The sequence below is a fragment of the Thermobia domestica genome, chromosome 2 (assembly GCF_964235325.1).
Source record: "Thermobia domestica chromosome 2, izTheDome1.hap1.1, whole genome shotgun sequence".
NCBI lineage: Eukaryota > Metazoa > Arthropoda > Insecta > Zygentoma > Lepismatidae > Thermobia > Thermobia domestica.
Genome location: NC_137455.1, coordinates 179,631,144 through 179,648,746, shown reverse-complemented (window position 1 = coordinate 179,648,746; position 17,603 = coordinate 179,631,144). Strand labels below are relative to the sequence as shown.

Below are 17,603 nucleotides of genomic sequence, written 5' to 3'. Positions count from 1 at the left end.
TATTAGTGTTATATACGCAAATTACGATTCAAAAAAGTGTTTTTGTTAATTATGCTGTATTAGTAAGTTTTGTATAAACAAAAATCATATAAGAATAAATACAGATACCAGAAAAAAATTGCTAGAAAAATAATCTAATATATACTAGAAGAGAAATCCATGAGAAAATTTTATTATACAAACTACCAATGGATCAACGGAAAATTATGATCTTTTAAGTATTGAAATTCAGTGTGAATGAAAACATGCCACGCACTTACGCAAAAATAGGTTTGCTTTTGTAGTAAATTGCACATTAGTCACATCATCTGGTAAAGGTATTGTAAGATCATGCATAAAAGACGGCTTGAAACTATAAAAAGAAATTTGTCTACAGAATGATCAACCTAGTCCAATTATATGACGCTCTGGCTAATGACGACAAACATCATCCTAGCCATAGGTTTGATCACTACTACTTAAGCTGTGTACATGTCAATATAAGAAATAGTATTAGCGTACAATCAAACAAATCTCTGGTTCGATCCCTACTAGCTCCAAGAGGTGGATGAAGACCGTGTGTGGATTTTCTCGAATTTCTCTCGTTTCCTCCCACTTTATCCATTTCACCATTTTATTCAATATTATCATCATCTCGGAACATAAACATGGGACAATAAACTCAAAAATAAAATGTCCGAAGATTATATACGAGGAAGGATCAATTAAAGTGCAATAAATTGTAGAATGTAAGAATGAAAAGGAAATCTTACCTCTTATTTTTCAACGTAGTCCCCTTGACGTTCAATGCAAGTATTCCACCGTTTCGGAAGTGCATGGATACCTCGGTGGAAGAATTCCTTTGATCGAGATTGTAGCCACTCGTGCACCGCATTTTTCACCTCATCATCACCGCGACGATCTTTCAATTCAGCAGTCAACTGACGTGGGACCCATCTTGCTGATACCTTATTGAAATGCAGAACATTATGCACAATGTGTTCAGCTGAACCAAAGTTAATCTTCATTATTGTTGTGATTTCTTTCAGGGTAAGACGCCTGTTGTCCTTTACAAGCTGTCCCACTAGCGCAATGTTGTCGTTGGTCAGTAGGTGAGCCTGCCCCGGTCGAGGAGCATCCTCCACAGATGTTACGCCACTTTTAAACTTTCTACACCACTCGTATACTTGCTGCAGGGACAAACACGAATCACCATACTTTGCTGCCATCCTGCTATGAATTTCAATTGGTTTCACACCTTCACTACTCAAAAACCGGATCACCGAACGCTGTTCTAATGTGGTGCATGTGGACAATGGGGCGGTCATCTTGAAACTGCTCCTGTGCTAGCGCTTGTTTGACTAGATTCTTCTGCCACCTACTGAAGAAAGAGAATGCTGTTAGAAACAATATTGCCAACTTTCAAAGCAATAGCACAACATTTGAAATGTATAATACACTTTTAAGGTTTTCTTTTGATCCTCCCTCGTATATACAGTAGAGTCCCTAAAACTCTGCACTCGTTAACCTAGCAATCCGGATAACTCGGCCACACCCTAGCAGGGCGAAAAAAAAAAACGCGCGCGCAGATTCGTTCAAGGTCATTGCCGGGGATTTTTCTGAGGTCTGTCTTATCAGATAAATTACTGTACAGTGTGTATTCATTAATTTTCATTTTCATGTATAGTAAAGGCTCTATGCCTTCATAAAGTGCGTACTTTTCCTTTGTTTAAAGTAATTGGGTAGTTTATTATCCGTTGTATTCAAGCAAACCAATACATACAAGTACAGTCCTGTATTTTCTGAGGAAACGATCGTACTTATTCTTTTTTAACCCCATTCTCGATAACCCGGCATTTTCACAAACTCGGCCACCGTTCGGTCCGCATTAGGCTGAGTTTTCCGAACTCTACTTTATAACATTATATATATCTACGTATAACAATGGCTACGGGTCCATGTAAATTCTCAGGGGCAGTTTTCGAGAAAGTCAAGAATATTGAACTGCTTCTAAACCCAAACATTGATACTGTACAATAATTATCCACCTATAAAGCCTAGGAATCCCAACGGGGGATACTGAAACCCACATGGTATTTTGTATTACGAAATTCCAACAAAACCTTATCAACTAGTTGTTCCTTTAGCTATGAAATGAAATGAAATCTTTAAGTTTTACTCCCACGGTTATGCCGGTTAGGCTAAAGGAGACGATAATGATGAGAAATGAATGAAATGGTGGAATGAAGAAAGTGGGAGGAAATGGGAGAACCCCGAGAAAACCCACGAGCACGGTGTTTGTCCACCACAAAGTTCAAAGGGCGCGAACTGGGATCGAACCACGGACCCCAAGCACCGGAGGTGAACGCTCTACCACTGAGCCACCGCGCTCCCTAATTTTTAGCTATTTGTTAGTTCTGATTACTTAGACAATTTGTCATAGTGATATACAAATTAGTTCATAAGAAACTTAAAAAACATAGTAGTAGATCCGAGGAGCCTGTCTCCCTTTGGGATTATATGTAGCAGATTATTTAAATATGAAAACAAATGTAATTTAAGTACCAGACTATTATATGATCGGAGAATCACAGATAATTGTACCTCCAATGTTTCAGAACTAAATAAAGTATGTATTTGGCTATGCTGGCCAAGTAGGCAACAGTTTTGCACTATTGGTGGCTGAGTCTGTTTTTATGAGTTATTGTATTAACAAAGAATACTGAGGCTTCGTACGAGAACATATGTATACTTATGTTCTAAGAAAATTTAAACGAATCCATTTAGCTTTAACTGATATAAAAGTATTACTAAATGGGCTCGAGGAGCCCCTCACCCCAACTGAGATGAAATGTTACCTAAAATAACTTGGGATTCCTAGGTTAACATGGATCTGACTACTGAAGTTTAGCCTCATTAAGCTTTCTATTCTGACAATACGGTAATACACGCAGTTTTTTTTTTAATGAGATGTAGCCCAAAATTATGAACAGCTCTTAAACCTTAATAACTCAATATTGTTAATGAGATGTAGCCTAAATTTATGAACAGCTCTTAAACCTTAATAACTCAATATTGTTAATGAGATGTAGCCCAAAATTATGAACAGCTCTTAAACCTTAATAACTCAATATGGTTAATGAAATATAACCCAAAATTATGAACAGCTCTTAAACTTTAATTATTTAATATGGTTAATGAGATGTAGCCCAAAATTATGAACAGCTCTGAAACTTTAATTGCGCAGTATGGTTAAAATGAGATGTAGCCCACAATTATGAATAGCTCTGAAACTTTAATTGCGCAGTATGGTTAAAATGAGATGTAGCCCACAATTATGAATAGCTCTGAAACTTTAATTGCGCAGTATGGTTAAAATGAGATGTAGCCCAAAATTATGAACAGCTCTGAAACTTTAATTATTCAATATGGTTAATGAGATGTAGCCCAAAATTATGAACAGCTCTTAAACTTTAATTATTCAATATGGTTAATGAGATGTAGCCCAAAATTATGAACAGCTCTTAAACTTTAATTACTGGAGATATACTAAGCCCATATACAAATATGTGGTGTTGGTATGTATAACTCGTAGGATATAACGCTTTTACTTAAAATTTCGTACTTCGTTAAATTTCAATACTTCCAGTGTACCCCTAAAAATGTAATAAATAAATAACGGCCATATTTTAATATTCAATTACAACTGAACAATCTACACAAAATTTGCAATCGATCCGTGAAAATGGAATCTTTCTAGAGCTTGTGGTGTCTGAGATATCATTGTCAAAAGAATTGGCCACAAATATATAAACGTCCACAAACATATAAACTTTTCTTGACCACAAACATATAAACCTATCATTTTAATAAATAGATAGGTAGGTACTAACATTTTGAGAATTGTGCCTATTTCTTCCATAGATAATGGAAATGAAAGGTAGGGCTCAGTGGTAGAGCGCTCATTTCTGGTGCGTAAGGCCCCTTGTTCGATCCCAAGTGGTCTTAAGATGAACAAACATCATGTGCGTGATTTTTCAGCGTTCTTCCATCTTTTCTCCTTTTTTTCATACCACTACTTCGTTCATTATGACCCCCTTAGCCTGAGAGCATAAAAATGAGTCGTTAAATTTATTTTTTTTTTAAATAAATTAAATCAAATTAATAAAGACACAAGAAAACACTTAATTTAAACCTTAGTTTTGAAGTTATGCTATTTATAAAATCTAAGTTTTTTGTTGCAAATAGTTGTGCTATTTCTAAAAAAAAAATGTAGTTACGTTTTCATTGTACGTTGTTATAATAACTATTTCTGAAATTGTCATCTACTCATCCTTTGGATGCTAGTGAAATGTGTCTCCTTTACTCCTTAGTTGTTACGTTATTCGTTTAATGCATAAAATCGTCAAATATTAATAATAAAAATAATATTTAATAAACATGCGACAAAGATGAAATGTTGACACATCTCAAATTGTTACGTATATTTGAGAGTGTTATATTGTTGTGTCTATTTCCATAAAATGATTTGTTACGTAGTGAAAGTTTTGTTCTTGTTTATTGAAATCAATGTTTATGAAAGAGTGCAGCGTTTTTTAAGGAATTTATTACATTTTTAAAAATCAAAATCATGAAATGAGTTCATTCATTTTCTGGTGGATTTAAGTAGGAATTTCCTTTATTTTCTAAATACATGTGAACTGTCATTTCAAATCCTCATTTAAAAAAAACTGGTTAGAAAAAGCGTGTTATACAATATATAATTGCTTTCCAGTTTAGCGTCTCTTTCCAGTACCGAGTGTAGATAACACGTGAACATACAGTTTGGTGGAATTCTAACCATCGTAATGTGTTCAAATTTCAAGACATTCCTATCAGGTATCGAACCCGGTACCACGTGCAGCAAAAGTTTCGACGGTAGTTACTAGACCAGCGAAGTGGATGATGTAGAAATTAGTTCTTCTGGATGAAACTTTAAATTTTCTAAACGCATGGCTAATAACGATGGGTTTAAGTAAACTTTAATGGAATTGTTTTCAAAATAAAAGTTTACAAGGAACAATCACAGGGACGAATTCGTTCCATTTTAAACAATAGGAAAATAGGAAATGTAACTCGCTCGATATGTGAGCAGCTCCGAAAAAAAAAAATGAAATGAAATCTTTAAGTTTAACGTCCCATGGTTATGGTGTTTAGGCTAAGGGAGAAAGAAGATAAAGGCAAATGAATGATAATGATGGAAACATCGGTGGAGTGAGGATGTGGAAACAAACTGGAGAAGAGCATGAAAACCCACAGACACGATCCTGTCCACCACAAATTTATTTGACCGGAAATCGAACCAGGGACCCCACACAACGGTGGTAAGGGGGAGCCACCGTGCGGCTGCGGGGAAAGCAATCGCATGCCACATTTTCTACCTTTTTAGTAAGCAGGAAAAGAAAGTTCAACATTTCCATTCAATGGAATATAATGACACATAAATAAAGCTGCCCCTGCTATCTGTAAGTGCATTTCCAAACTACCTACATACTGTTCTGTGGTCCGATCCCAACCTGTTTCATCTAATAACTGAATTTCACTGGAAGTGACACTTGCCATTTTCTTCTCCCGAGTCGCTCGTATATCTATATTTTTCTATAAAATATATAATAGCCATCAAATATTCCAAAAGAGATGTGAATAGTGAATCTAATCATATCTCTTTTTGTGTATTTTATACGACGTAAAAAATTAATGCTATAGTATAGACTTTTGCTGTATTAAAAAAAAATAACTTGACATTAAAAAAACGTAAAGACAAACGTTATAATATCGAAGTGTGAAGGGGAAAGGGGGAGGGGACCGTGAAGTTAGTGTCTAAAAATACGAAACAAGAACCGTATTATTGAAACTTGAATTATAATTTTATATATAAAAAAAAAACTGATTCCAAAATATATCCCTCTCTTTGGACACCTTGATAATAGCCGTCTTCCTTTGACCTTTAACTATCCTTTATCATTTTAAGAACAAAAGAAAATTTTAAACGAGACAGGGATTACCCCAGCGAGACTAAAGACATACGAAATAATCGTCAGTAATGTTGTTACGTGCAATAAAATTTTTCAGTGTGCTGCAATCGTGAAACTGCCTACCTATGTATAGACCCTAATCTCTTTTTCTTTCCTTATACCTTATGATGCTAATATTAAAATGATTATTTACACTAGGCACGTGATCTTTTTAGTTATGGACCACAAATCAGGTTTTCTTCATGCTATGCTGATGCCAATTATTACGCAATTCAGTGTGTTTTTAAGAAAAAAGCAATTAAATAACGAGTTCGTATCTCATGCTGTGTACTTATTACTAATGTATGTATTTTCAACTACTATATACTAAATATAGGCATTTTCGAATTTTAATTTTGAATAAGAATAAAAAATATGTTTATAATTATAGCATTTTAAATACTGAATCTTTTCTTTCTATGAACTGAAAATTGTAATTAATAAATTGGGAAAAGCTCTCATGTAGTTGAATTACTTACATGCGGTGCTGGGTTCTATTGTCCCGCCCAGCTAGCATAACGATGCAGTTGGAAAATAACTTGAATTAAGACAGAGAATTCTCGTCTCGAAAACCGAAAACAATGGCACCAAACTGCATTGCAAGGCAATGTTCATTACCTTACGTGATTAAAAATTGCATTGACTTTTCCGGTTATACTTGGTAAATTTCAAGAAATATGTCCATTTCAATATTAGGTGTAAGGCAGAAAGATGTAGAGAAATCTTCTATATATCTCTTGTTTTCCCTAGCATCTGACTTGGATCTTTTTCGTAAAGAGGAAACCTCTTCCCCCTAAACTGCATCTTGGCGCATTGTTGATCAAATTCAAGTAATAAATATCTTTACCCTTGAGGTAGTGCTCAGTGCGCCGTGATAATACAAATCCAATTTGATACAAAGGCCTACATATTTTGGCCTTAAATTATCTAGTCACCAGACTTGTATTTGCAGTAGCCACGCCGATCTGGCACCTGGGATTTTTCGAGCCCTGCGTTAAGGTGGTGGTAATATAGTGCCATACACTTTATTTTTGATGTACAAAGGCTAAAGATCATTTATCCTAGCGTTAGTAAACGCATTCACTTCGAACGAACCGCCAAAATAATTAATTTTGTAATTTGCAAGAGAACAATGATACTAGGGGGTATAATCATGCAAAAAGTACTTTGGACCTCAGGATGAGTTTTGGAATGCTTGGTCGTTAGCTGCGGAAAGTTCTTATTCCATTTTTTTTTTTTAAATTCGTCCCTTAAGGGGAGAGAAGTGACAAATTTCATTACTATCGGTTGTTCCTTTTGAACCTAGACGCAAAGACACGATATTTGATATATGAAGATTTTTTTGTTCTTGGAGCACAAATATGTCATTCAAATCCAGGAATGTAACGTGGCTGACGCAGAAGGTCGACAAAAGGCTATCTCTTAACATTGGATGTCCTGGTATGAAATTTCGGATATGGAGGTAGTTTGTTATAGGTAGTGGCGTATTTACGATTTTGTTTCGGGGGGGGGCTTTGCTAACTTTATTCCTGGAAATGTAAAACTTCTGCAAGATATTTCATTTGCTGTTTATATAGTAAATAAAATTTCGGGAGGGGGCTTAAGCCCGGAAGCCCTCCCCTTAAATAAGCCACTGGTAATAAGTCTGTAGATGGGTATATGTCCCATATTTTTCAGTTACCTCCCTTACAGGAGGTTTATAAAGGAAGTTTCAGCCTTAGAGCCTTGAGGACTATGTCACTATATTTGTTTTAATTATAAATTGTTTGAAATAAGATTATGTACTAAAATGGCACGAGCCAAGATGGCCAAATTTGCCTTTTTAAATAAGATTGTTTATCACACTATTAATGTAATTAAAGAAGGATAAGCGGTACAAAAACATATTGAAAATGTCTTCCATATTTGGACTTTTTTTTTTTTTTTTGTTAAGGACTAAGAATAGTGTAGAGAAAAAGTTTAACAATTTCGTAAATTTTCTAGATAATTTGACAACAATTGAGCTACTCGTATTACTACGGAAACTAATTTCTCTGGTTTTTGAGAACTTATTAGGATTAAACAACTTAAGCTCTGTCAATATAGTTATTAATTGTATAAGGCATCATGAATTCGTTTAGAAAAGGATACGGAAAGATTCGTTATGGCCCACGGAAACGAGGCAGTAAACATCAATGCCCAAATATAGGAAGACCTACTGAAGAAGCAGTATTAGCTACCAAGAAAATACCATCAACGTCTACGCCTCTAAGTGGACAAACTTCTTCAGAGAATCTTCAGAAAAGAGGCTCTAGTATTCCTCCTATGGATTTTGAAAAGTCGTTCCCAGAAGCTTTACAAAATCATGGAGGATACATATGCCAACATCAAGTAGAAAAAACAGCTGCCTGGCACTACCTGGCACAAGAATTAGCTTGTTAACATCTATGGATCTTCTACTGAAGAAACTTCATCCAGGACTGTTCCAAAATACCAGATGATTACGAAAAGGCCAATTTCTAAAAATCATTCGCACGGATATGTTGGAAATGCACTGCTGTTCTGGCAATTTTTATCTGTTTTCCCTTCCACATATGCAAACATCTTTGGACTTATGAGATCCGTGAACTCTTTATATAATTATGACCTCAAACATGAGGCACTTTCCATGATTCGATCCACTCTCTGTTCATTTACTATGAATTTCCAACATCAACAACAAAATACTTATATGCGAATAGAACCAGGAGTTTGCGTCCTTTTAAAGGACACAACAACCGGTGAAGTACGCTCAGTTGGACTTCCATGGAGAAGAGAAGTGTGTGAGAAAGATCACAAAGTCCGAGAAGATGTATGCTGGTCAGAGAACAACACGGATAACTTCTTTCGATTAGCTGGTTTCGAGTGCACGGACCTCATAATAAATGGACAACCCTTTTTGAAGATACGTAATGTACTGATGATGGCAACACCCATCATTATGATACATGCATCATTGCTTGTTGAGATAAATTTACCTGACACGGTCAGCTGTTCAACTGGAGCCAGATGTTTAGATGAACGTGGTCATGAATATCCACCATTATGGATATTCAGTCTAATGGTGGCAACAGCAACTGATCACGCATTTTGTAGAAGGACGTCAGTACCAATCGATGAAGGTATTTCAGATACCAATTCTGGATTATCCACGATTATTATCCCTGCTGACACAAGTGGCGCCATTGTAACAACTAATACAACTACAGCAGCAAATGGTTTTATAGCCGTGGATGGAAGCCCGATGCTTGAGGAAATGTTAGAAAGTCATAGTTATCAAGAACATAATTTACCCGATGCGCTGGATATGCTCATCGCCAAAGTGGAGGCTAGGACCAAGAGCAACTTCTTCAAGCAAATGACCAAACTTCAGAAAAAGGACCGAAAATTCCAAGCATCGGAGGTTGAACAGATAGCAATAAAAATAGAAGAGTACAGTCGTTTGGTAGAGCGTTGGATTGGAAATAGGGTTAACACAGTTGTGAACGAACTACTTTCGTGCCTTTTATCAGAAAAAGTACAGGAAGAGGAGAAAATACATATTTTAAAAAGAAATTTATTAGAAATTGCAAGTTTCGCCACCAAACTAATTCAATTTGAGAGTCAATGTTTGGAAAATCTAAAATCATGTCTGGGACACCGCTCGACAGTTTGGTAACGATTGCTATTTTGCAGCAGAACATGATGTCAATTCTCTATCTTCTTGGACATCTACTGGATTTGTGTATGTGTGTATATAATATTGTACAAAATGAATAGAATGTACAGTGTACATAGTACAATTGGATTTATAATTTTTCAATATGCATATATATCTATAGATAAACGTTAAATTTTTATTTTAAAAAAGTAAAACTTAAAAAAGATTAGAGCTAGAAAATCAGAAAATATATAAAAATTTTAAAAATCTAAAAAAATTGAAAAACTTCAAATATACAAAAAATAATTGTGTAATACACTCCTATATGGTGTATATAATGTAAATAATTGTAAAATATCTTAATGTTGTGTATGATATTATAAATATGTAAATTTTATATATGTGTGTATATACTGTAAATAGAATGTAAATATGTGTAAATATTGTAAAATCGTCCTTTCAAATAATGTACACATGTAAATATTTAAATATGTTTTTTATTTTCATTTTCTTCTTTTTCCTTCCCAGGCTACGAGCGTATCAAGGGTATGCTTCGGATGATAAAATCAGTCCCATAAAGGTGAAACACATTATAAATGCGAATATTTAAGACTGAAAGAAACAAAATCATTTAGATCACGATGAGCACATAATGCATAATCAGGGACCCAGTGTTAAAAATTCTATCATATTCCTTAGCTACTCACCATGCGGTGGCTCCGCGTATCGTAATCGCTAACGCTCTCGCCTTCGGTTCGAGCGGTTCCGAGTTCGATTCCCGGTGGGGACACTCGATCGAAAAAGTGTAAAATGCTTTTTCAGGCAGGCCACTTTGAATGAGGTTTTCCTGGGTTTTCCTCATTCACATCAGGCAACTGCCGGGATGGTGCCTAACTTATAAGTTCCAGACCACTTTCTTTCTTACCTTTCCCCGGATATTGTGCTAGCCGAGGGACGTCATCCCTAAAAAAGGGGACGGGCTAAATGGCCTTAGGTGCCGAAATGTCAGAAATCTAAATCTTAAATCCTACTCAGCAGGCTGAATAAGGTTTTCACTGTCTTTACTAATTACCTCTTCCACACTGAAGTGCAGCTTATTAGATAGGATGGCCAATCTTACTTTAGTTCCAGACAGTGACGTATTTAGGATTTTGTTTCGGAGGGGCTATGCACAACACATGAGTAAGCACTTATATTTTTCTTTTGGGTGACAACAAATTTTAATGAATTTTAGCGTATATAAAATATATTTCGAGAAGGGGGAGGGCTGGGCCCGACAGCCACACCCCTAAATACGCCACTGGTTATAGGTAATACGATTATTTTATTCATTTGCATAAATTAAATGTAAAGGACGCAAGCAAAGAGAGAAGTTCCAAACTTTGTTCGCGGTAACAAATGCGGGCACTCATTGGTGTTAAATATAACTAAATTATACTGAAAAAAACCTTTAGTATTTTGTCCCTCCTGCCTGAACACGAAGAAACCTAGTTCTTAGTATTTAAATAATAACAATCATAATAATAAACTTACAGTGTTTAGAAGATAGCTTAAGGAATTTTGTTCTCAGCCTGAACTTATATAAAGGTAACCAAGAAAATTCTGTCGCATTTTCACCTACCACCTTCGAACCTCGATATGTCACCTAAGACTTACCTAGAAGATCAAAAATAGTCCCCATCAGCATCGACGACCTTCTGCCAACGTTCTGGAAGGCCATGGATTCCATCGCAGTACAACTTGGTGGGCCGTGAAGCGAAGAAGGTATCAAGTGCATTTTGTACCTTTACTAGGGATTTGAACTGGCGTCCTCTAAGGTGATTGTCCCAGGAATGGAACAGGTGATAATCAGAAGGTGCAATGTCCGGAAAGTTGGCGCATGCAATAGTGTTTCCCATCTAAGGCCATTCTAGCCACTTGGGGCATAGCGTTGACCTCTAACAGGAGGAACCCTTTGCAATTCAGAACTGGCTCCAGAGTTTTGAGTTTTTCTTGAACACGGCTCAACTGCTGACAGTACACAGTTACATTAATGCTCTGAACAGCTGGTAACAGTTCCCGATGCATGATGCCGCGAGCAGTCCACCAAACACACAAGAGGACCTTCTTCTGATGCAGTGCTGGTTTCGTCTGTTTTGAAACCGGTTCATGGGATGCTAACTAATGACGATGGCGCCGTAAGCTTCGTACAGGACCCACTTCTCATCGCATGTCAACATCCTGTCCAGAAATGTCTCATTCCTCAGACAAGACAACAAAGAAACTCAGATGTCTGCTCACGTTGCCTTCTGGCCCGGAGTGAAATCATGTGGGACCCACCGACCAAACTTGTAGTGCTTTCCAAGTTGATGAAGATGCTGCCGAATTTTTTCCCATTCACACTGAATTGTAGTCCCAGTTCCTCATATGTCTGGCCACTGTTTGCCTCAATTTCTGCCTGAAGATCTTCATTTTGTACATGTATTGGTCTTCCGACACGTGGTGGGTGTTCGAGTGTTTCGCCATCGTCCTTAAACCTGTTAAACCACCGCTACACTGTCCGCGTAGTCATGACACCCTCAACAAAAACCTGGCAAATCTTCCGCCTCGCTACAGTGGCGTTTGAGCCCAGTTTGAACTCGTACAGCATACAAGCCCTTATGACGCTCTGTGGAGGTCCCATGTTCACTCTGTCATTACCCAAGTTCACGGTGTAACTGAACTGCCATAACCAGGTAGTATGTTGGATATACCCACAGCAACAACTGACCCTCACCTTATCTCCATTCGCATTCAACTCACGACGTGAGGACCAATTGAACACAAACCTACAGAAAAAGCGAGAGAACTTTCTTGGTTACCTTAATAAATTAGGGTAAACAGGAGCGGTGGGGTGGTCCAATAATCCATCTTTCCTGGAGGTGAGATAATGTGGTGGAACGACCTAAACTATGAAGGTTGATCCTGCATGATAGCTATACCCTCCAGTTGCACGGGATTCGAGCCCCGGTCATGAGCCCACGTTAACAGCCGGTCCTATTCTCTATAACCATGGTGTTCATAACATCGTAGGACTCAACATTCAAACAGATTAGGACGAATGGAAATCCATTTAAAGCAATTATCAACATAGAAATGTATTGTACTGAATCTGTATTCTTTATTTATTTTTACTTCCAGGACCGTCATTTGGAAGAGAAGAAGAAAATGAAATGAAAATGAAATGAAATCTTTGAGTTTTACGTCCCTCGATTATGCCGGTTACGCTAAAGGAGACGGTGATGATGAGTAATGAATGAAATGGTGGAATGAAGAAAGTGGGAGGAAACGGGAGATCCCCGAGGAAACCCACGCACACGGTGTTTGTCCACCGGAAGAGAAGAAGAGAGCAGTTTAAGATAGATAATTTTTAATTTAATAGTATCTTCTATTAATGAAAAACATAAAACTGGATCCCACTTAAACTGTACGTCCACGGCTTATATAGCATCGATATTGAACACGGGACATTAAGCTGAAAAATTTATTTCATTTCTTAAAACAACAATCAAACCAGCCATTTACTTATGTCGGTGGAGAATCTTACCCACCTCGTTGTAATTCAAAACCTGAAATTAATATACTGCTGCTTACTTCATAAGAGTAGCTTCTTCCTTGATTATATTAACGCTCTATTTAATTAATAACCTTGAACGATACCAGCAAAAAACTATCTTTATTTAGCAGTATAAAAACTATTATCTAGATTTGAGTGAGCTCTTACGTTATTTATAGGTAGACAAACGACGGCATGAATCCACAATTACATGTGTGTGTGTGTATAAACTTTCACAGCAAGGTGTATTGGTTGCTTTCAATTAAAGTAATTAAGCATAATTTTAGCACCTGAAGCACCTAATTAAATATATTTATCATAATAACTCACTTACGTAATAATATAAATGTTACAAATTAGACTGTGTCAGTTACCAAGGTCACACACAGTACTGTGGACAACCATTGTGGGAGTAAAAGCATCACGCGTACAAGTAATTTACTTTACCGGTACCAATTACTTTCCTCGTATTTTTATACTTCTAATCGATACAATTTATAAATGTTGAAACTTTTACTTGTAATATATTCTCATATTTTTTCAATATTTGTTCGTTTCGTATAATCGTTACTCTGGTGCGTGGTTCTCAACCTAATTCCTATCACGAACCCCATTTTATCACATCCTCTTACCAGCGACCCTTTATAGTTTCTTGTTCGTAATAAGCTGGTGTGGGATTTTTAATAAGGTTACTGCGGAGATTTCACGATATCCATCTATTTCTATAATAGTAAAATCCATTTCTTGTGTATAGTGGATGGAGTAACTTCACTAAAAGCAAATGAATTAAAACCAAATTTGAGTAGTTTATTCATATTACAAATATCGAATCCTATTCGTAATACTTTTTCAAAATGGAGGCCGTTTGAAACTTTTAAAACTTCATAACTCCCTTAATTTTGGGTCCTATGATTTAAAAAAATGAAGTGATTTCTAATTTTGGTTATAAAAACTTGGACAGTTGTTTAAAAGGTTATTGAGTATTTTAATTTTCAAGAGGCCTCCACTTTGAGTTACCTCATATTGTTGTAAAATTGGTACATTGTTGTGTATGTGTTCAGTATCACCAAAATTTGTTAAAATCAAGTTGTTTACATTTAAAATTTAGGAAACAAATAAAATCCCATACCAAAAATCTGCCTTCATTGTGGCCAACTTGCTCTCATTAGTTTTCAATTTTAATTGTATTTCAATGTGCAGTTGTCATTAGTTTTATATCGTACCTCTTTCATTTAAATTGATTTTTAAACAACTCGGCACATGTTGAAAATGTTTAGTAGATCTATTTTTTTTTGTTGTTTTTTTCTTAACACTACGTATAAAAATAAAAATATGTCTGTCAAAACAAAATTCAGAATAATACTTTAAAATATTTTCAGATATTAGATTCTAATTATATTTTTGTCTTTCACTTACTTTTGCCTCCCCTATAAAACCATCTCGCGATCCCAGGTTGAGAAACCCTGCTCTAGTGAAATATGTATTTCTTTCACTCACATTTCAACGTCTCACAATCTAATATGCAAAAGAAAGTTATCTTGATTGTGATTGTTTCACAGAAGGGGCTCATCCGTGGCTAAGTGGTTAGCATACGCGCCTTTGGCGTGCGAGACCCGGGTTCGATTTCCGGCGGGAGCTCATGTGGTTCGGATTCCACGTTAATCAGTAGGTCCACGTCTCATATAGCCTCGCTGCTGAAAAGGGACGTTAAACTCAAAATCAACTCAACTCAACTGCTTCACAGAAAAACAGCTGAACCGTTTGAAATGAATTTCTGAATATAGCTACTTAGTTATCAACTGTCTTGAACTAAGTATTTACCATGTTTCTTTGATTAAAATACATATCCTAGGGGATTAGCGGAAAAAGTCAAACTTCTTGCAAAATAAATAAATAAAATAAAAATAAAAATAAAAAAATACATCACGAGGTCGTCAAATTAGGAAGATGAAACTCGGTGCATAAATTCCTAATTAAAAATAAGGAGACACTCCCATCTCCCAAAATGGTTTTGACAGCTTTCTTCCTTCTTACTCGGGTCTTACTCCCCACCTCTCACCATTTACCCGAGCTTGGGACTGGCACTTCTTAAGGCTAGAATCCCCCTCTGTCTTATATGCGAAATATCCAAAGTTAAGACAGAAAAAACTGGAAGAATGGACAAGGGTGTTGCAAGAGAGACGCATGAAATACATGGCACTATCTTGAATTATATTTCAAGCAAGATGGAGGATTACACACAGAAACCAACGAAATGTGATCTGGTTGGCTGATCTGGTGAAGAATGAGTGGGGAGATGTGTGACAAGAAAGTAAGTTCTAGATTGAAAGCACGTGTATACAGTGGCGGATTTAGAAGATAAAATTTGGGGAGGCAGCCAGACAAAAGTGTATAAATAATAGCTTAAGTTATTTTTTGCACTCAATAAACTGGGATTCCTATCCTCCCCCTGGCCTCGGCTTAGATCCGCTACTGTGTATATATGATGTAAACGGTAATAAGACCTTGTACTGTACAGTAATGAAACGTGGCCAATTAAAAGGGCCAATTAAAAGGAAAAGATGATGAAAGTGGCAAAGATGAGAATGTTAAGATGAATGTGTGGTGTACGAGGAAGGATAGAATAGGAACTGTTATATAAGAAGCACTAGAAACGACGACTATGTGGAGAAAAAATTGGAAAGATGGAAGCAACTGGATGAAGGAAGACCCAAGATGAGATGGGAGGACAAGATATAAGATGATTTGAGTGAGAGGGGATGGAAAATAGATGGCGCCCAGAACAAAAGAAAATAGAGGAAAAGGATTAAAGATGAGAACGCCGATCCCATATAAACATGGGAAAAGGCGAAGACAAAGAAGAAGAAACTAAACACAAGGTAACGCGTGTCCCAGTGGTTTTGAAAATTTCTGTTTTAAAGGGAAGGGGTGTATTTTAAATATAAATTTAAATTAAATATAAGAATGTTTGACGGCCAACTCCTCCTAGACTACTGCACTAGATTTGATGATTTTTTTTATACATCAGTGGACCATGGACTAACTTAGATTTTTACATTATCGCGTGAAATAATGGATGACATGTAAAAATATAGCGGAGGACCGTGGAGCATGGAAGCTTCTCAGCTGCGGCAAGTGACCTGCCAATAAAGGCAGAATACCTATGATGATGATGATGTAAAAATAATCGAAAACAACCGATATTAGTTGATGAATTGAAGTTTAGCGTCCCTTTCAGCAACAAGGCTAAATAAGATGTAGACATACAACTTAACGAAGGATCTTTACCGCATGAGCTTCCGCCGGAAATCAAACCTTGGTTCCCCGTGTTGAAATGCGTAAGCTAACTATACAGCCATGAGGGAACTCCCTGATTAATATTGGTGTTCAATCAATATCTTTCGGTGTCTGTCAGATGAATGGTGATACTCTCGATACCGTTTAAGATCACATTCATCCACAACTGGCATGAGGGAAGTAAGAAGAAGCGACATATAGAAATAATCGAAAACAACCGACATTAGTGTAATTTTCGGAATCTCTGAGATGAACAGTGACAATGTTAGTTAAGTGAAAATTCATCCCCATCGTCATCATAATCGGAGGTTAGGAGTGGGGCTGAGAAGTTGGTGACATGTTAAAGTAATCGAAAGCGACCAATATTAGTGTTGATCCCTAGTTTTTGGGTTCACTGAAATAAATAAATAGTGTGACGTTCCTGATCCATTTAAGTTCAAGCTCATCTCTTATTAATATGGGGGTGAGAAGGATTGATGGGTGGGCGTAGAAAGGGGTAATATAAGGAATTTTTATCATTACACTTACATTGAAATGTGCATCCTAAAAGAGGAGGGGGAAGAAGGTTCAAATAGCTCCTACAAACATGCCGGGAACGGGAATTCCAGCTAGTGATTTATATTTCTATACTTTGCTATGCAGAAGTAATGGACTCGGTTGTCCGTCTGTCTATTGACATGTATTAGAGCGAAAAGAGATAGTGAGAAATGGTTTTCTGATATACATTCAGCGTCCCTAGAATATCTTCCAACTGTGTCCTTTCTTTCTATTCCAAACTAAAGTTGTAGAAATCTACTTCAACTTCCTTTTTCAATATTGATTCTCATAGAGCAAAATCGATAGAAAAATGCCAAAAACAATTCCTTGGTTATTTTCCACGGGCAGTACATGAAAAATAGTACATGAAACGTTATTTTAAAAAAGTAGGGAAATGCCGGTTGCCCCGCTTCGATAACTTGGCACGTGAATTAACTACTATATATAATGTATTTGAATAATAGCATATATGTTATTTAAAACTACTTGGGCGGGGGACAAAACC

The 17,603-nt window shown here is 36.5% G+C and overlaps 1 protein-coding gene across 5 annotated transcripts in view; it reads right to left on the bottom strand.

Annotated features, from left to right (window-relative positions):
• Window positions 1-17,603, bottom strand: part of LOC145677680 (protein GVQW3-like) — a 127,144-nt gene that overhangs the window by 90,877 nt on the left and 18,664 nt on the right. For 2 of the 5 annotated variants that reach the window (XM_081748104.1, XM_081748109.1), the window contains exon 2: window positions 753-1,360. The exons of the other annotated variants lie outside the window; for them this stretch is intronic. In XM_081748104.1, coding sequence (XP_081604230.1) covers window positions 756-1,307 — 552 coding nt within the window. In that variant the 5' untranslated portion in view covers window positions 1,308-1,360 and the 3' untranslated portion in view covers window positions 753-755. The remainder of the gene's footprint in view (window positions 1-752; window positions 1,361-17,603) is intronic. 5 annotated transcript variants of the gene reach the window in all.